This window comes from Salvelinus sp. IW2-2015, unplaced genomic scaffold (assembly GCF_002910315.2).
Source record: "Salvelinus sp. IW2-2015 unplaced genomic scaffold, ASM291031v2 Un_scaffold4388, whole genome shotgun sequence".
NCBI lineage: Eukaryota > Metazoa > Chordata > Actinopteri > Salmoniformes > Salmonidae > Salvelinus > Salvelinus sp. IW2-2015.
In genome coordinates, this window is record NW_019945658.1 from 1 (window position 1) to 24,314 (window position 24,314).

The 24,314-nt window shown below is 45.6% G+C and overlaps 1 protein-coding gene and 1 pseudogene across 1 annotated transcript in view; one reads left to right on the forward strand and one right to left on the reverse strand.

Moving 5' to 3' along the window:
- Positions 1-2,381: 2,381 nt before the first annotated feature.
- LOC112077216 (myeloperoxidase-like) lies at positions 2,382-4,991 on the reverse strand (annotated as a pseudogene).
- Positions 4,992-12,204: 7,213 nt separating this feature from the next.
- Positions 12,205-24,314, forward strand: part of LOC112077215 (exocyst complex component 4) — a 22,792-nt gene continuing 10,682 nt past the window's right edge. The window contains exons 1-3 of the mRNA XM_024143777.2: positions 12,205-12,345; positions 15,495-15,673; positions 16,201-16,360. Coding sequence (XP_023999545.1) covers positions 15,568-15,673; positions 16,201-16,360 — 266 coding nt within the window. The 5' untranslated portion in view covers positions 12,205-12,345; positions 15,495-15,567. The remainder of the gene's footprint in view (positions 12,346-15,494; positions 15,674-16,200; positions 16,361-24,314) is intronic.

A 24,314-nucleotide genomic window follows, 5' to 3' on the forward strand; every position in this document is an offset into this window, starting at 1 on the left:
ACACAAAACACACAGGTGTTTACACACACAACATTTTACACACACACACACACAACACACACAACACACACACACACACACACACAGGTGGTTTACACACAACACACACACACACACACTCAGGTGTTTCCACACAACATAAAAAACACAACACACACACCACACAGGTGTTTACCACACAATGTACACACACACTCACACAGGTGTTTTACATACATACATACACACACACACAGGCATTTACACACACAGGTGTTTACATACATACACACACACACTCAGTGTTTACACACAACATACACACGCCGTGGCACACAAACAAGCTCTCACAGTCTCACATCAGAATTAGATGTTGTTTGCAAAGTTCACACCTGAAATGTCAAAATGTTTAGTATTTAAGTTTAGGCATCAACCTTCCATCTAAGTTAGACATTAACCCTGAATGGTTGAAGGTAAGGTAAGGTTGGGTTAGGCTGAAAAACAAAAGTATCAACAACTACTTTCTATGACTGGATTCAAACATGAACCTTTGGTCTGTTTGGAACCTTTGGTCTTTTGGAACCTTTTGGTCTGTTGGAACCTTTGGTCTGTTGGAACCTTTGGTCTGGTTGGAACCTTTGGTCTGGTTGGAACCTTTGGTCTGGTGAACCTTTGGTCTGGACTTTGGTTTAACCTTTGGTCTGTTTGGAACCTTTGGTCTGTTTGGAACCTTTGGTCTGTTTGGAACCTTTGGTCTGGTTGGACCCTTTGGTCTGGTTGGAACCTTTGGTCTGGTTGGAACCTTTGGTCTGGTTGGAACCTTTGTCTGGTGACTTGCGTCTGTTGAACCTTTGGTCTGTTTGGACCCTTTGGTCTGTTTGGAACCAGAGGCAGATGCTTACCGCCATCCCCGTCCACAACGCCCTCGCATAACCAACACCTTCTTGAAGGTAACGGCGCTCACTGTTGCCCTAGTGACTGGTTTCCACGTCATCTCTTCAACATCCTCAGACATGGATGGATGTTGAATACTGACTTGTATCACGGGTGACCTGCCTGGGCACACAGCTCGCACCCGTTGTCTGTGAACGCTTTGTTGTAGAAACAATCAAAAAAAGCCCTTATTTTGGTAAGTGAAATATGATGGGTCTGGAGAAATGTAACATTCTCATATTCATAGACAGAGCTGCGGATGCAAGGGCTGACCATCCATGATATCAAAATKATCGTTTTAACCCATGTGTTGAGGCTGTAATGTAATTGTTTACGTTTACTCTGTTTACCAACATTGGAGTAAAACAAGCTTATATTTTGGTTTCTCATGGAGTGTGACAGTTGAACTAAGGTCATGAGGCATTTATAAGTTACATTCTTCAAGAATCAATGCGAACATATCATTCATATATAAGTCCAAAAATGGATGTAGCACCTGCTGATTGCCCCTTTAAAGAACCTGTGTGATGTGTTTAGTGTATTTACCATTCATGTGCTCGTGGGAAACATCCCGGTTGGAACAATTCTTCAACCAATGAGATTTTAGCTAGCTATGTGAGCCAGCTAAAGTTTCGAATAATTAAGTTAGCTAGGTTGCAAACATGGTCAATATAGTCAAATTAGCTACATATCAAGTGTGTTGATATGTAGCAGTGTAATTTTCTCAGACTTTCCGACTTGTACAGCCCTCCAAGTTGTAATTACAAGTGAAACTTCCCAGTCGGAGTCTCGTATTTCCGATAACTCAGACACCACATGAACACACTATTTGTCCCGAGGACTTCACCTCCTGTTTAAAAGGTGGCGTAGTGTTGGCTACTGGATTTTTCTATTTATGGTTAAATCAGCCAAGTGATTCTGAGGTTAAAGGATGTGTGTTGTCATACCATATACCCCGGTACATGGTATAAACGTTATATCGCCCAAGCCTCGGTGATACCACCTAAAGGAGGACTGAGAGAGAATAGGATGTTTACATTAAAATAATATATATATATATATTAAGGTGTTTTCTGACTTCATTGAACAGATCGAGAAGATGGCAGTGGGAAAGGTAGAGGTTGTGTCAAATGGGGGTAGGATTGGATTCTAACCTATGCCGGATTCTAACCTATGCCGGATTCTAACCTATGCCGGATTCTAACCTATGCCGGATTCTAACCTATGCCAGATTCTAACCTATGCCGGATTCTAACCTATGCCAGATTCTAACCTATGCCGGATTCTAACCTATGCCAGATTCTAACCTATGCTGACACTGTAGACGTGTGTGTCAGAGGCTGCGTCATTACCACTAGACCAGCCAGGCCACAACGGTGTTTACACATTTCACCTTTCCCCCTGCATAGACTGTTAAGTATCCAGGAAGTGCATTTGTTTACAACTGGCAAAGGGTCTGCAAAGCATCTTTATGTGTCCCACCAACAGTCACCCTGAAACACCAGCCTCCAGGGGGTGGAGAGGACCTTGAACAGGGGCAAACTGAGGAACCTGCCATTCTCCCTGTAGTTGTTGTCCAGGCGGGACAACATGGCCAGGTGGGCAAAGCGGTACGCTGCTGTAGCAATATGTGTTGGCAATGCTGGGATCAATCTTCTTATCATAGCCAGGGTAACGGCCAAGCTGCCGGCCCATGGCGTCTGGGCCAACGCCGTGAGGAACGTAGTCCCTGGACACAAACACCTAGGAGGGAGAGAGAGGAAGAGAGTGCTTGTAGATTAATTTGTAGGTGTGTATGTGACAGGACAGATGTGTCAATGTKAGAATATTAAAGAATCTGTAAATGTGTGACAAGGAGAAGCAGAGTGTGTGTTAGAGACTATGCACTGGGCATATAGCGGAGAGAAGGAAGTGATATGTGTGTCAGTTTGTGGTACCAGGTGTAGGTGCCCATGTTCTTGCGGGCCTCCTGGTACAGAGTCTCAGCCTCCCAATGTGGTTGATACCTCTCAGGGCATGGGCCAGACAGTTGTGCTCACTCATGGACATTGTTTGAATGGATGTCAAGGTTATGTTCTCTTCCCCACGAACATCACCTGGCAGACAAGAGATTTACAGGTGAGGTAAAATAGTGATTGAGACAACTATTGTACATGAAAGTTAGTTACTCTAGTCAAAGTTTGCTCTCTTTTTGTCATCATTCTTTTCTGTAGACTTTAACTTCAATTGGTCTACTCTTCAGACAAACAGATTTAAAAGGCTGACCTGGAAAGAAGCAGCTTATGTCCTCCACATTGGTGGTGTTGGTGATTCTCTTCCTTCTAGTTACGGTGGGGTGTCTGATAGTATGTAGTTCCTTCTAGTTACAGTGGGGTGTCTGACAGTATGTAGTTCCTTCTAGTCACAGTGGGGTGTCTGACAGTATGTCGTTCCTTCTAGTCACAGTGGCCACTCCAATACCTTGACTTTGTTGTCCTTAAGCTATTTTGCCACAACTTTGGAAGTATGCTTGGGGTCATTGTCCATTTGGAAGACCCATTTGCGACCAAGCTTTAACTTCCTTCCTGATGTCTTGAGATGTTGCTTCAATATATCCACATAATTTTCCATCCTCATGAAGCCATCTATTTTGTGAAGTGCACCAGTCCCTCCTGCAGCAAGCACCCCCACAACATGATGCTGCCACCCCCGTGCTTCACGGTTGGGATGGTGCTCTTCGGCTTGCAAGCCTCCCCCTTTTTCCTCCAAACATAACGATGGTCATTATGGCCAAACAGTTCTATTTTTGTTTCATCAGACCAGAGGACATTTCTCCAAAAAGTACAATCTTTGTCCCCATATGCAGTTGCAAACCATAGTCTGGCTTTTTTATGGCGGTTTTGGAGCAGTGGCTTCTTACTTGCTGAGCGGCCTTTCAGGTTATGTCGATATAGGAMTYRTTTTACTGTGGATATAGATAMTTTWGTACCGRTTTCCTCCAGCATCTTCACWAGGTCCTTTGCTRYTGTTCTGGGATYGATTTGCACTTTTYGCACCAAAKTACGTTCATCTCTAGGAGACAGAACGYGTSTCCTTCCTGAGCGGTATGAYRGCTGYGTGGTCCCATGGTGTTCATACATGTGTACTATTGTTTGTACAGATGAACATGGGACCTTCAGGTGTTTGGAATTTTCTCCCAAGGATGAACCAGACTTGTGGAGGTCTACAGTTTTTCTTTTCTGAGGTCTTGGCTGATTTCTTTTGATTTTCCCATGATGTCAAGCAAAGAGGCACTGAGTTTGAAGGTAGACCTTGAAATACATGCGCAGGTACACCTCCAATTGACTCAAATGATGTAAATTAGCCTATCAGAAGCTTCTGAAGCCATGACATCATTTTCTGGAATTTTTCAAGCTGTTTAAAGGTACAGTCAACTTAGTGTATGTAAACTTCTGACCCACTGGAATTGTGATACAGTGAATTCTAAGTGAAGTAATCTGTCTGTAAACAATCGTTGGAAAATTTATTTGTGTCMTGCACAAAGTAGATGTCCTAACCGACTTGCCAAAACTGCAGTTTGTTAACAAGAAGTTTGTGGAGTGGTTGAAAAACRAGTTTTAATGACTCCAAACTAAGTGTATGTAAACTTCCGACTTCAACTGTATGTACACATAGGTAGGGATAAAGTGACTAGGCAACAGGATAGATAATAAAGAGTAACAGCAGCGTATGTAATGAGTGAAAAGAGTTAGTGCCAAAAGGGTSAGTGCAGATTTGGTTAAATATTTTCATGGCTTTGGGGGTAGAAGCTGTTCAGGGTCCTGATGGTGCCAGAATTGGTATCTCTTGTTGTGCAGAGAGAACAGTCTATGACTTGGGTGGCTGGAGTCTTTGACCATTTTTAGGGCCTTCCTCTGACACCGCCTGGTATAGAGGTCCAGAATGGCATGGAGCTCGGCCCCAGTGATGTACTGGGCCATACGCACTACCCTCTGTAGCCGTTTGCGGTCGAATGTCAAGCAGTTGCCATACCAAGCGGTGATGCAGCCAGTCAAGATGCTCTCAAGGGTGCAGCTGTAGAACAGGATCTGAGGGCCCATGCCAAGTCTTGGTACACTTAAAAGCAGAACAATTTATAAATAGTTCCCCACACTTGTTTGCTTTGAATTTCTTCTGTGTAATGTCTTCATGAACACACTAGAATTTAAAGTGTTATTCACCTGTCCCCATGGGACGACCATTTGAAGAACCCTTTTGGTTTCCATGTAGAACCCTTTTGGTTTCCATGTAGAACCCTTTTCACAGAGAGTTCTACCTGGAACCCAAAAGGGTTCTTTAAATGGTTATCCTATGGGGACAGCCAAAATACCCTTTTGGAATGCTTTTTTCTAAGAGTGCAGTTAYACAATATTCTAATTATTTAGGGAACGTCATGCAACAGACTTGTGCATTGTGATTGAAATGTGTGCTTTAGGGTTATATCGTCTCAAGACAATTCATCTTTACTTTTGTAAAAGTCAAGTAACTGAATCTTCTTTCGTGCAACGCAACCATGTTCTTTTGTTTTGTTCTTTGTGGAAAGACAAAAGGAAATGATGGTGTGTGTTCCATGATTAATTGTCTGAGTCAGGAGATCAGTATTCAGACTCATCTCTAACAACACTTGCAGTATTTCCGGTTTCTGAAACACTTGGACTAAAATAGAGTCTTGTTTTTGCAGGCTGATATCTAAGACGAGGATGCAGGGCCGTTCCACGAGGTCCCTTTTGCATCACTTTGATACTGTTGGTTTAAATTGTGCACCAATATTGAATTTGAAAAGCTTGTTATGTGATATGATCTTGTCCTTAATGTCGGGAGAAAGCTGAGAGAACAGAAGTGGTGTTGGTGAGTTGGTTCAACCTAGGTGTGATCAACATGTGCTTCTCCTCTCCTTTTTCTATTGACTTTCATCCCCAGACAAACACATCTAGTCTATTTGCAGTACCACGTGTTGTTGGAGTGAGTCGATTGTGTTATTATCTTCAAGGTAATGTTGAAGTGTTGGATATGTTTACTTTATTGAACTGAATCTTGATTAGGGTTGGATCAAAACACTATTGCTACACAGCCCTCAAACTCAACTCTGGACCTCCAAGACAGTTCCGCTGCATTGTTTCACTGTTCCCCTGTAATCAGGGACTGATTTAGACCTGGGACACCAGGTGTGTGACATTAGTTATTAGGTAGAACAGGAAACCAGCAGGTCCAGACCTCATAGGGTCAGAGTTGAGTACCCTGATCTACAGTATATAGCTCTGAATGATCTGTTTTCCTTCACAAACTGTTGAAGTCCCTGTATAACATATACCCTCTTTTTGAAAAGAATTAAAGGCTGCCTTGCTCGGTGTTTACACTGAGCTACCACCTGTTCAATGATCTTTACCTACAATGATGCAGACCTAACTGGCGTCAATGCACGATTTCCGCCAAAGTCATCAGATGCATTTTTTAACAGTTCAAATTCATCTCTCTCATAGGTAGAGAATCCTGTTGCTTTGGCTGTGCAGCCCCGTGTTCCTTCCTGCCACTGCAGTCAGTGCTCCAGAGCTTTGCACATAGCAGTTAACTTTACTCATTAGCATTTCTATATTAGTCTCTTCTCCTCCAAGCATTGTCCTCAGTGTCCACTCTGCACCTTTATCTCTCAATAACCTCCACCCACATAGGATAGACACACACACACACACACACACACACACACCACACACACACACACACACACACACACACACAAGCTGGCCATTTACCCAAGGACAGTTAGTTAGCCAGTGCCCACACACCCCTGTCTTAATAGAAAGAGCAATCTCCATGTCCATCTCTCTTTCTTTCTCTCTCTCACACATACACACACATACACACACACACACACACACTGCTTGTGAGCAGCGTTTGCTCAATTGATTGGATGACTGTGTCACTCGGCCTCCCTGTGTTTGTTCTAAGCCAATGGGTCTCAGCTTATCTTCAGCCATTTAGTTTGGCTTTTAATGGGGACAAGGCAGGATACTGGGACATGGAGACAAGGCAGGGTACTGGGGACGAGGCAGGATACTGGGTTAATGGGACGAGGCAGGGTACTGGGTTAATGGGGCGAGGCAGGTACTGGGGACATGGAGACGAGGCAGGGTACTGGGACATGGAGGACAAGGCAGGGTACTGGGGACATGAGACAAGGCAGGGTAGGGGACATGGAGACAAGGCAGGGTACTGGGACATGGAGACAAGGCAGAGTACTGGGACATGAGACAAGCAGGTACTGGGTTAATGGGACGAGGCAGGGTACTGGGACATGGAGACGAGGCAGGATACTGGAACATGGAGACGAGGCAGTACTGGAACATGGAGACAAGGCAGGGTACTGGGGACATGGACAAGGCAGGATACTGGGGACGAGGCAGGGTACTTGGGACATGGAGACAAGGCAGGATACTGGGTTAATGGGGACGAGGCAGGTACTGGGACATGGAGACAAGGCAGGGTACTGGGAGGACATGGAGACAAGGCAGGTACTGGGTTAATGGGGACGAGCAGGGTACTGGGAACATGGAGACTAGGCAGGGTACTGGGACATGGGGACGAGGCAGGATACTGGGTTAATGGGGACGAGGCAGGGTACTGGAGACATGGAGACAAGGCAGGATACTGGGTTAATGGGGACGAGGCAGGGTACTGGGGACATGGAGACGAGGCAGGATACTTTGAACATGGAGACAAGGCAGGGTACTGGGGACATGGAGACGAGGCAGGATACTGGGAACATGGAGACAAGGCAGGGTACATTTACATTTAACATTTAAGTCATTTAGCAGACGCTCTTATCCAGAGCGACTTAAATTGAAAGTTCATACATATTCATCCTGGTCCCCCGTGGGGAATGAACCCACAACCCTGGCGTTGCAAACGCCATGCTCTACCAACTGAGCCACACGGGACCTGGGTACTGGTTAATGGAGACAAGGCAGGGTACTGGGTTAATGGGGACGAGGAGCAGGGTACTGGGGACATGGAGACAAGGCAGGATACTGGGAACATGGAGACAAGGCAGGGTACTGGGACATGGAGACAAGGCAGGATACTGGGGACATGGAGACGAGGCCAGGATACTGGGGACATGGAGACAAGGCAGGGGACATGGAGACGAGGCAGGATACTGTGGACATGGAGACGAGGCAGGATACTGGGAACATGGAGACAAGGCAGGGTACCGGTACATGCAGACGAGCAGGATACTGGGAACATGGAGACAAGGCAGGGTACTGTGGACATGGAGACAAGGCAGGATACTGGGACATGGAGACGAGGCAGGATACTGGGAACATGGAGACAAGGCAGGGTACCGGGTACATGCAGACAAGGCAGGGTACTGTGGACATGGAGACAAGGCAGGATACTGGGGACATGGAGACAAGGCGGACGACGGGAAGGCAGGGTACGGGGACATGGAGACAAGGCAGGGTACCGGGGACATGGAGACAAGGCAGGGTACTGGGAACATGGAGACAAGGCAGGGTACCGGGAACATGGAGACAAGGCAGGGTACCGGGAACATGGAGACAAGCGGGATACGGGAACATGGAGACAAGGCAGGTACCGGGGACATGGAGACAAGGCAGGGTACTGGGAACATGGAGACAAGGCAGGGTACCGGGAACATGGAGACAAGGTAGGGTACCGGGAACATGGAGACAAGGCAGGGTACGGGAACATGGAGACAAGGCAGGGTACCGGGAACATGGAGACAAGCAGGGTACGGGAACATGGAGACAAGGCGGATACTGGGAACATGGAGACAAGGCAGGATACTGGGAACATGGAGACAAGGCAGGGTACCGGGACATGGAGACAAGGCAGGGTACCGGGGACATGGAGACGAGGCAGGGTACCGGGGACATGGAGACGAGGCAGGATACCGGGGACATGAGATGAGGCAGGATACTGGGGACATGGAGACAAGGCAGGTACCGGCGACATGCAGACGAGGCAGGATACTGGGGACATCTCATGTGATGTGACTCCCAAATAAGTCAACATGTAACTTTTGTCAGAATGTGAATAACGTAGATACAGAGCTTTGAGTATTTTATATGAATTATTGAAGAGTATTTAGATCCTGTTTCTAGTTTAAGAATCAAATCAGAGTGTTTAAAACTTGTAGTGTTCTTGAATCTGTAGGAAATATCTCCACTAAGCAGCGTTGATAAAGGACCTCTGTCAACAGTAGATATTGGCCTGCTTTCTCAGCAGCAGTTTCAACTACTTCCTTCCTCAATCTGTCAGTGTGTGTTTGGTCTTTGAGTGTGCTTGCCGTCCTGCCTGCGTACGTGCGCTCGTCCGTACGACCTTCACAAGGGCTGAGGGAGTAACTGGGGGCTGGCCCTGACTGCAGCCAATCGATCGCTAGCCCTCACCACCCCTCTTCTGCTCAGCAGTCTCTCTCCAAACACACACCACACTCCCCACCGCCTCATTGCCCAAATAGACTCACATATGAGTGACAGGGCCAATTTCTCTCTCCTTCCACTCCCCTCTATTCATAGCCATTGATTTACACCTGGTGGTCTGAATGCTCTTACACACACACACACACACACACACACACACACACACACACACACACACACACACACACACACACACACACACACACACACACACACACCTCCTTTGTATGGATCACAATGCGGACATAGACTTGGTGTCTCAGCACATGGATTGAAGGACTGAAGGGACTTTCTGAAGGACTGTAGAAGGTCTTCAGATGTGTAGCACAGTGTCCCAAACGTCTCCTTGAGTTCTCCCTGCTATTCCTCCTATTTGATGTATTCCAGTCCAATCTCACCTGATCAACGTCTCATCAATCCCTTCATTAGTTGAATTAAGTGTGTTAGTTCTGGATTCCATCAACTCATTGTGTCTGGTTCTCTTTGGGTCTCCTTYGTCCTAGTTCTCCCTGGTTCTCGTTGGGTCTCCTTCGTCCTCGTTCTCCCTGGTTCTCGTTGGGTCTCCTTCGTCCTCGTTCTCCCTGGTTCTCTTTGGGTCTCCTTCGTCCTCGTTCTCCCTGGTTCTCTTTGGGTCTCCTTCGTCCTCGTTCTCCCTGGTTCTCTTTAGTTTTCTTTCGTCCTAGTTCTTCCTGGTTATCTTTAGTTTTCTTTCGTCCTAGTTCTTCCTGGTTATCTTTAGTTTTCTTTCGTCCTAGTTCTCCCTGGTTCTCTATAGTTTTCTTTCGTCCTAGTTCTTCCTGGTTCTTTTTAGTTCTCTTTCGTCCTAGTTCTCCGTGGTTCTCTTTAGTTCTCTTTCGTCCTAGTTCTTCCTGGTTCTTTTTAGTTCTCTTTCGTCCTAGTTCTCCGTGGTTCTCTTTAGTTCTCTTTCGTCCTAGTTGTCTTTGGGTCTGCTTCGTCCTAGTTCTTCCTGGTTCTCTTTAGTTCTCCTTCGTCCTAGTTCTTCCATATATTTATATGTATATATTCTTATTCCATTCCTTTACTTAGATGTGTGTGTATTAGGTAGTTGTTGTGAATTTGTTAGATTACATGTTAGATATTGCTGCGCTGTCAGAACTAGAAGCACAAGCATTTCACTGCACTCACAATAACATCTGTGTATGTGACCAATAACATCTGTGTGGAATGGCCCTGGGTTCTCGAGAAGAGGTGTGGAATGGTCCTGGGTACTTTAGAAGAGATGTGGAATGGTCCTGGGTACTTTAGAAGAGATGTCGAATGGTCCTGGGTACTTTAGACGAGGTGTGGAATGGTCCTGGGTACTTGAGAAACAGGTGTGGAATGGTCCTGGTACTTGAGAAGAGGTGTGGAATGGTCCTGGGTACTTGAGAAAGAGGTTGTGAATGGTGCCTGGGTACTTGAAGAAGAGGTGTGGAATGGTCCTGGGTGACTGGAGGAAGAGGTGGAATGGTCCTGGGACTGTGAGAAAGAGTGTGTGGAATGGTCCGGGTACTGAGAAGAGTGTGGAATGGTCCTGGGTATTGAGAAGAGGTGTGGAATGGTCCTGGTACTGGAGAAGAGGTGTGGAATGGTCCTGGGTACTGGAGAAGAGGTGTGGAATGGTCCTGGTACTGGAGAAGAGGTGTGAATTGGTCCTGGGTACTGGAGAAGAGGTGTGGAATGGTCCTGGGTACTTAGAAGAGGATGTGGAATGGTCCTGGTGACTTTGAGAAGAGATGTGGAATGGTCCTGGTACTTAGAAGAAGAGTGTATGCTGATCGGAGAGAGGGTGAGGATATCGTCCTGGGTACTTGGAAGAGATGTGAATGGTCCTGGGTACTTTAGAAGAAGATGGTGGAGATGGTCCTGGGTACTTAGAAGAGATGTGGAATGCCAGGGTACCTTGAAGAGGAGTGGAATGGTCCTGGTACTTAGAAGAAAGGTGGGGAATGGTCCTGGGTACTGGAGAAGAGTGTGGAATGGTCCTATGGGTATCTGAGAGAGAAGAGGTGTGGAATGGTCTGGGTACTGGAGAAGAGGTGTGAAGTGTCCTGGGTACTTGAGAAGAGTATGTGGAATGGTCCCTGGGTACTGAGAGAGGATGTGGAAGTGGTCCTGGGTACCTTAGAAGAGATGTGGAATGGTCCTGGTACTTTAGAAATATGTGGAATGGTCCTGGGTACTTAGAAGAGATGTGGAATGGTCCTGGGTACTTGAGAAGAGAGGGTGGAATGGTCCTGGGTACTTTCGAAGAGGTGTGGAATGGTCCTGGGTACTTGAGAAGAGATGTGGAATGGTCCTGGGTACTTTAGAAGAGGTGTGGAATGGTCCTGGGTACTCGAGAAAGAGATGTGGAATGGTCCTGGGTACTTGAGAAGAGATGTGGAATGGTCCTGGGTACCTTAGAAAGATGTGGAATGTCTGGGTACTTTAGAAGAGGTGTGGAATGGTCCTGGGTACTTTAGAAGAGGTGTGGAATGGTCCTGGGTACTTGAGAAGAGATGTGGAATGGTCCTGGGTACTTTAGAAGAGATGTGGAATGGTCCTGGGTACCTTAGAAGAGTGTGGAATGGTCCTGGTACTTTAGAAGAGGGTGGGAATGGTCCTGGGTACTTGAGAAGAGATGTGGAATGTCTGGTACCTAGAAGAGATGTGAATGGTCCTGGGTACTGCGAGAAGAGTTGTGGGAAACACTGCTGTAGTATTTTTCATCTTTAGCTGTAATGTAACTAAAGTGTGTGTGTGTGTGTGTGTGTGTGTGTTGTGTGTGTGTGTGTGTGTGTGTGTGTGTGTGTGTGTGTGTTGGTGTGTTGGTGTGTGGTGTGTTCAGGTGGGTCTCCAGGCTCGGACCCCCAGGTGACCAATGAGAGCGTCCGCAGCAGGACCAGATCCTCCAGACTCTGACTGACCTGTCCAGGGCCTTCCAGGACATCGCTGACCGCTGTCTGCTGGTCCTCCACCTGGAGGTCAGGTACGTACGGACATGGACTCTCCAGGATAAACAGCCTGGGTTCACAATGACAACTTTTCCTATTGGTCATGTTCACAATGACCTTATCCTATTGTCAGTGTTCACAATGACCTTTTCCTATTGGTCATGGTCACGATATTGAACTTATCCTATTGGTCAGTTCATCAATGACCTTATCCTATTGTCATGTTCACAATGACCTTATCCTATTGGTCATGGTCACAATGACCTTATCCTATTGTATTCGATTTTCACAATGACCTTTTCCTATTGGTCATGTTCACAATGACCTTTTCCTATTGGTCATGTTCACAATGACCTTTTCCTATTGGTCATGTTCACAATGACCTTTTCCTATTGGTCAAGTACAGATCATACTACCACCCGCTTCACTCTGTTTTCTTCCATTTGGTCCCTAGCGAACACAACCGTGATTTATAAAATCTTCCTCTCAATGGTTCCACAGTGTTCTTCAGTCCTGGTCCTGAGTGGGGCAGACTGAGTTAACAGGCTGCTGTTCTGTCAGACTACCATGTTGACTGTCAGACATTGAATAGTTCCACCTATGAATTTGAGARTGGTTACATTTGTTCAGCCCCGTCCTTCAACTTTATAGCGCACCAAGTGGCAGGACTGTCGTATTTTAATTTTAGAACCCCTTTAGGTGTATATATGTATATGTATATTATTATTATTTGATAAAATATTCAATTTGGCCTTTAGTACCATACCCCACATTGAATAACACATTCATAAAACAGTCAAAAAATAAATTATAAGGAATAAGGTTTTGAAGTGTCTGTCCTATATCTAGGAGATATAAGGAAGCTCAGGAAATATATATTATTTTTTAAATACATATTTAACCCCTTTCTTGGGGTAGGCACAGCATCGGTTTCCTTCAGACTAGTTAGTTTGTAGTCCAAAAGGTTCAGACGCTACAAACAGAAGTTGGCATATCGACGGTACCGACTTCAGACGAGTCCCCTGACACTTGTGGAGACCACCATCGTGTTTGGGCTGTCTAAATGGTCTGACAAACACCGCTCTAGCTCTGCCACCTTTCACTGCAGATGAGGAAGTGCCACATTGGCGGTGGATTGAGACTCATCCAAAAAAGTAGATATTTCTAGCTGAAACTGACGGATTGTGATGGAATAAAAAATAAAACTGATATTACTCAGATTGGTGCACCGGCGTGTCAGTCAACTCTAGGGGGTTAAACAAGTGCAAGACAATCTAATAACACATTCAGACCAATGTGTCCCTCCAGATCCAGTCAGTTCACCCATTAACGTCTAGAACAAGTGATTTACCAACCAAACCCAGAAAACAACCAACTCTCTCTCATCAACAGCCCCTAACAGCCCCCATGTCCTCCTTCTCTTCATCCCTCCATCACCTCCTTCCTCTCTTTATCCCTCATCACCTCCTTCCTCTCTTTATCCCTCCATCACCTCCTTCCTCTCTTTATCCCTCCATCACCTCCTTCCTCTCTTTATCCCTCCATCACCTCCTTCCTCTCTTTATCCCTCATCACCTCCTTCCTCTCTTTATCCCTCCATCTCCTCCTTCCTCTCTTTATCCCTCCATCACCTCCTTCCTCTCTTTATCCCTCCATCACCTCCTTCCTCTCTTTATCCCTCCATCCCCTCCTTCCTCCCTTTATCCCTCCATCCCTCATCATGGCTCTGAGATATTGTTTCGCTTCTGCAGTAATGTTTATGATCGCCCCGAAAAAAGAGAGGGGGCGAGAAACCCTCCCTGAGCTCTGCACTGCTCCCTACTACTCCACGCCTTATTGACTTTTACCCATCAACCACATTTCCCCCAACAGTAAGGGTGCAAATGATGCCATCAGGAAGAGGAGAGTAAGAGGAAGAAAGAGAGAGATGCAGAGAGAGGGAGGGAGAGAAGGCGATGGAGTGTGAGGGGGGAGGGAAAGAAAGAAAGAAAGGGAGGGAGGGAGAGAGAAGGAAAAGAAGAGAGAGAGCGAGAGGGTGTTGGTTTTTATGTCTCCACTCATGTTTTTAATAGCCACCGGGGCCGAAGATGGTTTTTGGGTCTTCTGATGAAGGTGTGAGCAGCCAGAGATCATATATCAGTCAGGTGTTTAGGGAAACTAAGCACCCGCACGGTGGCTCTTGGATTAGATTCACACTTGGTCAAATGTTTTTAAAGACAGAGGCGGAGGGGAGACATTTGATTAAGTTACAGTAGACTAAGATCTACATATCACAATCTGTCCTGATAGTTACATGGTGGATGAATTTAGTGAAACATCCCAGTAGAGCTGAGCGATACATTTCCACCACCGCTTTTTCATTCAATTGTCCCATCAATTGTCCCATTAACAATCACCCATATTAGCAAAGTTATTTCATTTCAAACTTCTCATTTGTCTAGTATAGGCTACTTCTCATAATGAACGATATCAGCAAAATGCCTGCGATAAGTAACACTAAGTTGATTCCATCACCATCATGACTTAATTTACCAGTAGGATTTGGTTGGACTAAACACACATCAACAATATTGTCTGTCTCTCCTCTCTTCATCCGTCTCTCCTCTCACCTCATCCGTCTTTCCTCTCTCCTCATCTGTCTATCCTCTCTCCTCATCTGTCTATCCTCTCTCCTCATCTGTCTCTCCTCTCTCCTCTCCTCATCTGTATATCCTCTCTCCTCCCCTCTATCTCTCCTATCTCCTCCCCTCTGTCTCTCCTCACTCCTCTCCTCATCTGTCTCTCCTCACTCCTCATCTGTCTCTCCTCACTCCTCTCCTCCTCTGTCTATCCTCTCACCTCATCTCTCTCCTCTCTCCTCCCCTCATCTATCAATCTCTCTCCTCATCTGTCTCTCCTCACTCCTCTCCTCCGCTGTCTATCCTCTCACTCTCATCTCTCATTCTCTCCTCCTCCATCTATCAATCCTCTCTCCTCATCTGTTTCTCCTCTCTCTTCCCCTCATCTATCAATCCTCTCTCCTCATCTGTTTCTCCTCTCTCTTCCCTCATCTATCAATCACTCCTCTCTCCTCATCTGTTTCTCCTCTCTCTTCCCCTCATCTATCAATCCTCTCTCCTCATCTGTTTCTCCTCTCTCTTCCCCTCATCTATCTATCCTCTGCTCTCCTCTCTTCTCTCCTCAGAGTGCATTGTTTCCACTACCTGATCCCCCTGGCCAAGCAGGGGAACTATGCCATCGTGGCCAACGTGGAGAGCATGGACTACGACCCCTTGGTGGTCAAACTCAACAAGGACATCAGTGCCATCGAGGAGGTGATGGGTGCCGCGCTGCAGCAGCACAAGTTCCAGTACATCTTTGAAGGTAATCCTGTTGTTGGGGGTCGTCCATGATAATGTCATGTGTGGAGAATGTATTGGTCAGTGCCCTTTCTTTTTAGGAATATTTCATGTACTTGTTTCACCTGACTGTGCTCAGGTCAATGTGTGTCTGTATTGTCCCTGTGTCTTTTTGGGGTACAAATGTCCACTGCGGTGATCAATAATGTGACTGGTATGTGTTTTCTCTCTCTTCACGTTCTCTTGCGCTCTCTCTTCTCTCCTCTCGTCTCTCCTTTCTCTCTCTCTTCTCCTCTCTCCTCTCTCTCTCTCTTCTCTCTTTTGTGCTCTCTGTCTCTCTATCTCTCTCCACCTTCTCGCACTCTCTCTATCTCTCCCTCTTCTATTCTCTCATTTCTTCTCTCCTGTCTGTCTGTCTGTCTCTTTCTCTCTCTCTCTCTTCTCTTCTCGAGCTCTCTCTATCTCTCCCTGTCTCTCTTCTCTCTCTCTCTCTACTCTCTCTCTCTCTCTCTCTCTGTCTCTCTCTCTGTCTGTCTGTCTCACTGTCTGTAGGTCTTGGCCACCTGATCTCCTGTATTCTGATCAATGGAGCCCAGTACTTTAAGAGGATCAGTGAGTCTGGCATCAAGAAGATGTGTAGGAACATCTTTGTCCTGCAGCAGAACCTCACCAACATCACCATGTCTAGAGAGGCCGACCTGGACTTCGCTAGGTGAGACATACACACAGGAAGGGGACAAAGAAAGACAGGGTAAGAGATGGATGAACATGACGGAAGGATAGAGAGGGGAGACAAAGGGATAGAAATAGGAAAGAGAATGAGAGAAGAGAAGGGCAAATCAAAGTAGAGAGAGAGAGGGCGGGCGGGCTGGCGAGAGAGGGCGGGCAGCCTGGCGAGAGAGAGCGGGCGGGCGAGAGAGAGAGTGGGTGAGAGAGGGAGAGAGATAATCTAAGTTAGTCAGTGGGAGGCTGTGTCTCAGAAGGACACAGGACAGCTTTATTTGGACGGATCAATGTGTAATCATTGTCTTCCTGCCCTCTGTCCCTCTCTCTCGCTGTACCTCTCTTCTGCAGTCCTTCTTTCTCGCTCCCTTTCTCTCCCTCTGTTCTGCATGTTCAACCAACATATAGAACTGCACCAATTTATACCCCATGAGTGAGTGAGAGGACCAGATGGGAGAGGGTACAGTGCATTCAGAAAGTATTCAGACCCCTTGACTTTTTCAACATTATTTTACGTTGCGAACTTATTCTCAAATCGATAAAAACATTTTTTATCCTCATCAATCTACTCACAATACTGTATCCCATAATGACAAACCAAAAACAGGTTTTTGGTCATTTTTGCCAGTTTATAAAAAATAAAAAATCTAATTTACATAAGTATTCAGACCCTTTACTCAGTACTTTGTTGAAGCATCTTCGGCAGCAATTATTCTTGGGTATGACGCTACAAGCTTGGCACACCTGTATTTGGAGAGTTTCTCCCATTCTTCTCTGCAGATCCTCTCAAGCTCTGTCAGCTTTTCATCAAGGATCTCTTGTAATTTTCTTTGTTCATCTTTGCCTCGATCCTGACTAGTCTCCCAGTCCCTGCCGCTGAAAAACATCCCCACAGCATGACGCTGCCACCACCATGCTTCACTGTAGGAATGGTGCCATGTTTCCTCCAGACGTGACACTTGGCATTCAGGCCAAAGAGTTCAATCTTGGTTTCATCAGACCAGAGAGTCTTGTTTTTCATGGTCTGAGAGTCTTTAGGTTCCTTTTGGCGAACTCCAAGCGGGGTGTCATGTGCCTTTTACTGAGGAGTGGCTTCCATCTAGCCACTCTAACATAAAGGCCTGATTGGTGGAGTGCTGCAGAGATGGTTGTCCTTCTGGAAGGTTCTCCCATCTCCACAGAGGAACTCTGGAGCTCTGTCAGAGTGACCATCGGGTTCTTGGTCATCTCCCTGACCAAGGCCTTTCGCCCCTTATTGCTCAGTTTGGCCGGGCGGCCAGCTCTTGGAAGAGTTCTGGTGGTTTCAAACTTCTTCCATTTAAGAATGATGGAGGCCACTGTGTTCTTGGGGACCTTCAACGCTGCAGAAATATTTTGGTACCCTTTCCCAGATCTGTGCCTCGACACAATCCTGTCTCGGAGCTCTACGGACAATTCCTTTGACCTCATGGCTTGGTTTTTGCTCTGACATGCACTGTCAACTGTGGGACCTTMTATAGACAGGTGTGTGCTTTTGCAAATCATGTCCAATCAATTGTATTTACCACAGGTGGACTCCAATCAAGTTGTAGAACCATCTCAAGGATGATCAATGGAAACAGGAAGCACGTGAGCTCAATTTTGAGTCTCATAACAAAGGGTCTGAATACTTATGTAAATACGTTTTCTTTTATTTATTTGACAAAATTTCTTAAAACCTGTTTTCGCTTTGTCATTATGGGGTATTGTGTGTAGATTGATGAGGGAAAAAATAAATGTAATACATTTTAGAATAAGGCTGTAACGTAACAAAATGTGTAAAAAGTCAAGGGGTCTGAATACTTTCTGAATGCACTTTAGGTCAGTAAACCACTCACCAGATGTCCACCAGAGTCCTCCAACACCACTGACATATGACTGGTATTTTGACATATTAACAGGACTATAGTGTATGATCAACACCGTTTACACACCTTTTTGATGTGGTGTATAGCGTTTATGTACCAATACGGTAAATTAGCGTTGTCAGCTTATATATTGAACACTGTTAACCCAGCTTTTTCTTTACCACTTCACCCCTGCGATGCTTATCAGTGCTCTTCTACCAGAGTCATTATAAGGGACGTTGACATGTCCTTTCAGGCATTTTTCTGGAGACTTCAATATATTTTGACCAAACATAAAACAATACAAAGGTCATTTTATGGACTCGTTGGACTGTAAACCAAAAGGCTTAATCAAAGTCAAAGTCTAGGCTACCTCAATCCCCCCCAAAACCCAATCTGATGACGTTAGATTTTCCCCAGCTTTGCCAATCTCCATGCGATGTCCTTCGATACAATGTATGCTAGTCGGATGCCGTCTTGTCTGTGAATGTGTGCACAACAGGGTTTCCCAAACTCGGTCCTGGGGCCCCACCTCGGTGCATGTTTGGTTGTTGCCACAGCGCTACACAGCTGAATCAAATAACCAACTCATCATCAAGCTTTGATTATTTGAGTCAGCTGTGTAGTGCTATGGCCAAAAGTAAAACGTAAAAAGTAAAACTCTGCCCCAAGACAGAGTTTTGGGAACGTAGAAGACCCCGGTGATAACTGTGCTGGCTTGACGGAGTTTGTCTCGTTAGGGTCTTGCCTAGCTCCATAGCGGTGCTGTTGTCTGATGGCAGGATAGTGGTATAGAGGGGACCGGCGGAGCCTTGGTTAGTCTGTTATTTCTACTCCCTTTCACCTCCACATTATGGGGGAATAGCAGTGATGGCCTCTCTCTCTCGCGCTCTCTCTCTCTCTCTCTCGCTCTTGCTCTCGCTCTCTCTCTCTGTTTCTTTCTCATTCATTCGCTCTATCTTTTTCTCTCATTAATTTATTCTCTCTCGCCGTCTCTCTCCCTCTCTCCCTCTCATTACATCTCTCGCTTTCTCTCTCTCTCCCTCTCATTTACATCTCTCTCTCTTTCTCTCATTTATTATCTCTCTCTTTCTCTCATTTATTATCTCTCTCTCTCTCTCTCTCTCTCTCTCTCTCTCTCTGATGACAGTGTGGGTGCTGTAGGGGGTTGATACATCTCTCTCTGATGACAGTGTGGGTGCTGTAGGGGTTGATAACATCTCTCTCTCTGATGACAGTGGGTGCTGTAGGGTTGATACATCTCTCTCTTGATGACAGTGTGGGTGCTGTAGGGGTTGATACATATCTCTCTGATGACAGTGTGGGGTGCTGTAGGGGTTGATACATCTCTCTCTCTGATGACAGTGTGGGTGCTGGAGGGTTGATACATCTCTCTCTCTCTGATGACAGTGTGGTGCTGTAGGGGTTGATACATCTCTCCTCTCTGATGACAGTGTGGGTGCGTGTAGGGGTTGTAATTCATCTCTCTCTTGATGACAGTGTGGGTGCTGTAGGGGTTGTAATCTTCTCTCCTGATGACAGTGTGGGTGCTTAGGGGTTGATACATCTCTCTCTTCTGATGACAGTGTGGGTGCTGTAGGGTTGATACATTCTCTCTCTCTGATGACATGTGGGGTGCTGTAGGGGTTGATACTTCTCTCTCTGATGACAGTGTGGGTGCTGTAGGGTTGGATACATCTCTCTCTCTCTGATGACAGTGTGGGTGCTGTAGGGGTTGATACATCTCTCTCTGATGACAGTGTGGGTGCTGTAGGGGTTGATACATCTCTCTCTGATGACAGTGTGGGTGCTGTAGGGGTTGATACATCTCTCTCTCTGATGACAGTGTGGGTGCTGTAGGGGTTGATACATCTCTCTCCTGATGACAGTGTGGGTGCTGTAGGGTGTAAGATACTCTCTCTCTGATGACAGTGTGGGTGCTGTAGGGGTTGATACATCTCTCTCTCTGATGACAGTGTGGGTGCTGGTAGGGGGTGATACATCTCTCTCTCTCTGATGACAGTGGTGTGGCTGTAGGGGTTGATACATCTCTCTCCTGATGACAGTGTGGGTGCTGTAGGGGTTGATACATCTCTCTCTGATGACAGTGTGGGTGCTGTAGGGTTGATACATCTCTCTCTGATGACAGTGTGGGTGCTGTAGGGGTTGATACATCTCTCTCTGATGACAGTGTGGTGCTGTAGGGGTTGATACATCTCTCTCTCTGATGACAGTGTGGTTGCTGTAGGGGTTGATACATCTCTCTCTTGATGACAGTGTGGGTGCTGTAGGGGTTGATACATCTCTCTCTGATGACATGTGTGGGGCTGTAGGGGTTGATACATCTCTCTCTGATGACAGTGTGGGTGCTGTAGGGTTGATACATCTCTCTCTGATGACAGTGTGGGTGCTGTAGGGGTTGAATACATCTCTCTGATGACAGTGTGGGTGCTGTAGGGTTGATACATCTCTCTCTGATGACAGTGTGGGTAGACTGATAGGGTTGATACATCTCTCTCTCTGATGCACTGTGGGTAGCTGTAGGAGGTTGATACCATCCTCATCATACTACTGATACAGTAGGGTTCGTAGGGATACATCTACGAGGAAATGAATGGGGTGCATGAAGTGGTATGATACATCTCTCTCTGATTGACGTAAGTGGGTAAGTGTAAGGGGATTATACAATCCACTATCTGACGAAATGTGGGATGCAATGTAGGGAATATAATACACATTTTTTTACAAGTGTGGATATCAATAAGTAGGGATATTGATACTCAATCTATGAAATGACGTTGGGTGCTGTAGTGGTAAATATACTACTTGATGAAGTGTGGGTGCGTAGGAGTTTGATAATTCTTTTGATGACGTGTGGTGTGTAGGTTTGTATAATATAATTTAAAAGATGACAGTGGTGCAAGTGTGGTGATACATCTCTCCTTCTGCTACAAATGTGAGGTGCTGTACGGTTGATACATCTTCATCTCTTCTAGATGACAGGTAGAGTTGCATATAAGGGTTGACTACTACTTCTCTCTCTTGATGACAGTGTGGTTGCTGTAGGGTTGGAACAATACATATCAATCTCTTCTATGACAGTGTGGAAATGCTGTGTGGTTGATAACACTATATTCGCTCTACTTATGGTGTGCGTGAAAAAAAAAAATAGGAGGAGGAGTTGAGATAAACAAATTACTCTCCTGTGGACGATAAAAAAAAAAAAAAAAACAACAAAATGTAGAGATACTTAGTTAGGATTGTAACCCTCCTACAATATCGAACCTGTGAAGAGATGGCCACTGTTATTAGATAACATCTTTCTGTGAACATGAATAAGGAATGCAATAGATAAGGGTTAAGACATCGCTCTCTAGAGTGACAGTGGAATGACTTAGGACAGTGTCTCATCAATCATGAAGCAACCAGATAGATGGTGAACATGTAGGAAAGTATATTTATCATTCTGATGCGTAGATAGGAATAAACGCATGACAAGGAAAGGTAGATAACTACTACTACTATTCTGATTAAGAACAAGACAAATAGATGAAGGTGCATTATTAAAGAAAGCGTTGATACACATACACTCTCTTACACCGTGTGAAAAAAGATAGTGTAAAAAGGGTTGCATCATACATCTACTAACTTGTAGAACCAGTGTAGAAGATGCTAAATAGATAATTAGATCATAACATCATCTACGGTGCCAGTGTGGGTTTGTCAGGGGTATAATAACAATCACATTCTAACTCTCTTTAAACCTTAAATGAATTTCTTATGATATAGACCGTCCACCCCTTCTAAAACACCACAATAAACAAACGAAAGGGGTGACAGAGCAAAAATCTATAATTCAAAAAGGCCAGAAAGAAGGGAAGAAAGAGGGAGAATAAGAGAACACAAGAGATGTTCACCCTTCCTTCAGCCCAGGCTCAGAAGAACGGCTGAATAAAGGGAAGAAAAGGCCAGGAGAATAAGAGAAGGAAAGAATAGTCAAAGTAATTGATTGAAGAACGATAGATGAGGAGGAATAGAGGAGAATGGCGCGGTGCTGTGAGTGGCTCCTGTGGTTGACCCTGGAAAGGACACAGTAATAACCATCGATCCCAATTACAACTGAGAAGCCCAATGACCAGCAGCACTGTAGCTAGCTCTACCCAATGAAACACACACACACACACACACACATCGAGCTGCGCACTACCACACCACCACACACACACACACACACACACCACACACAACACACACACACACACACAAAAATATTATATACACACATATAACATAACACACAACATATACATACACACACACATGCATACATGCAACATACATACTACATATCATCATACTACATACACTACATAAACAAACATACATACATACAAGCATAACATATCATACACACATACACACATACACACATACACACAGCATACATACACACACATGCATACATACACACATACACACACACTACATACATACACACATACATACATACATACACACGTACACACACACACACACATACACACACTACATACACACATACATACACACAGACACACAGAGTTCTGTGTGAAATGGAAGGACATGGAACAGTGGCACCAGTGGTCAAAGACAGTAGCTACTGCATATCTGTAACAAGGCCTGAAATACTGCTGAAATGTCACATTTCAATTCTGTGTGTTGAACTTTCTGTGACTATGTTGTTCAAATGTAATCTTGTAGGTATCAGGTTGAATTAATTCATTTCATTTTGTTGTAACCGTTCATTAGTCTTTCAGTGTGTGTGATGTGAGCGTGTCTGTGTGGTGCTGTGAGGCGTGTCTGTGTGTGTGACCTTGACCAAGTGCTGGTCTGAAGCCAAAACTCCTGAGAGGATAGACCTAGTCAGCCTAGGACCGTTACTTACACACACACACACCACCACACCACGCCCACACAACCACACCACACAACACACACAACACACAGGAGTGGCAGACACACACACACACACAGAGAGAGAGTGGCAGACACATATATACACCATCTGCTCAGAGACAGCTCTAGACCAGGTCCATCCCATAGACCTGGATGTGTTACCGGAACTCTGATAAAACTCACATCTGTGTGTATGTGTGGTTTTCTTTCTCTCTCCCCTCCATCTCTGTCTCTCTTTCTATCTCTCTCTATTTCTCTCTCCCCTCCATCTCTCTCTCTCTCTTTCTATCTCTCTCTATTTCTCTCTCTTCCCTCCCTCCCTCCCTCCCTCCCTCCCTCCCTCCCTCTGCTGCTGTTTTTGGTTCTCTGCCACTGCAGGAGAGATAGATAGGGAGGGAGAGGGATGGATTGAGATAAAGAGAGAGAGGGATGGATGGAGAGAGAGAGAGAGAGAGAGAGAGAGAGAGGATGGATCAAAGATGTTGTGAAATAAATGGATGATGTGAACTTGGAGACCTCCTCTCCAGCTGTCTCCCAGATATACTGTCAGTCCACCAGACGGCCGCCGGGAATCTCCCCAACAACAACACTCTAACATTGCCCTAACGTTGTAGAAGCGTTGTCACAATATTTTTTCCAGACATCTACCCACGTGCGCTAGCTAAAGACATTATCACGATGAATAAAAACAGACTGACACAACATTTTACGTAGACGTTGTAGCCAGTTGTAGCCATTTACCAGGGGTTTCTTCATGCATGTCTACTGTAGTGGATCAATTATCATTATCACAGAACATTGGAATGACTTTGACGTAACGCTGACATAATGTTTCTGAAACGTTACATGGACTTTCTAGCTGGATATTCTAGCCACCCAGGTGTTTGGTCCAGTCTAGTGGATCAATGAGCCTCAAACATCAACATCTCTCTGGCACTGTGTGTGTGTGTGTGTGTGTGTGTGTGTGTGTGTGTGAGATCACACTGCGGCTGTTTAGCCATTCAGCACACACAGGTTGACTTACAGGGAATTACCATTCTGTTGAAACAAGCACTTTTACGAGAGGGAGGAAGAGAGAGCATTACAGAAGGACAGGGTTGGTATGTTCATTGTCTTACCTTTAAGACAGGGAGGGAGGGAGGG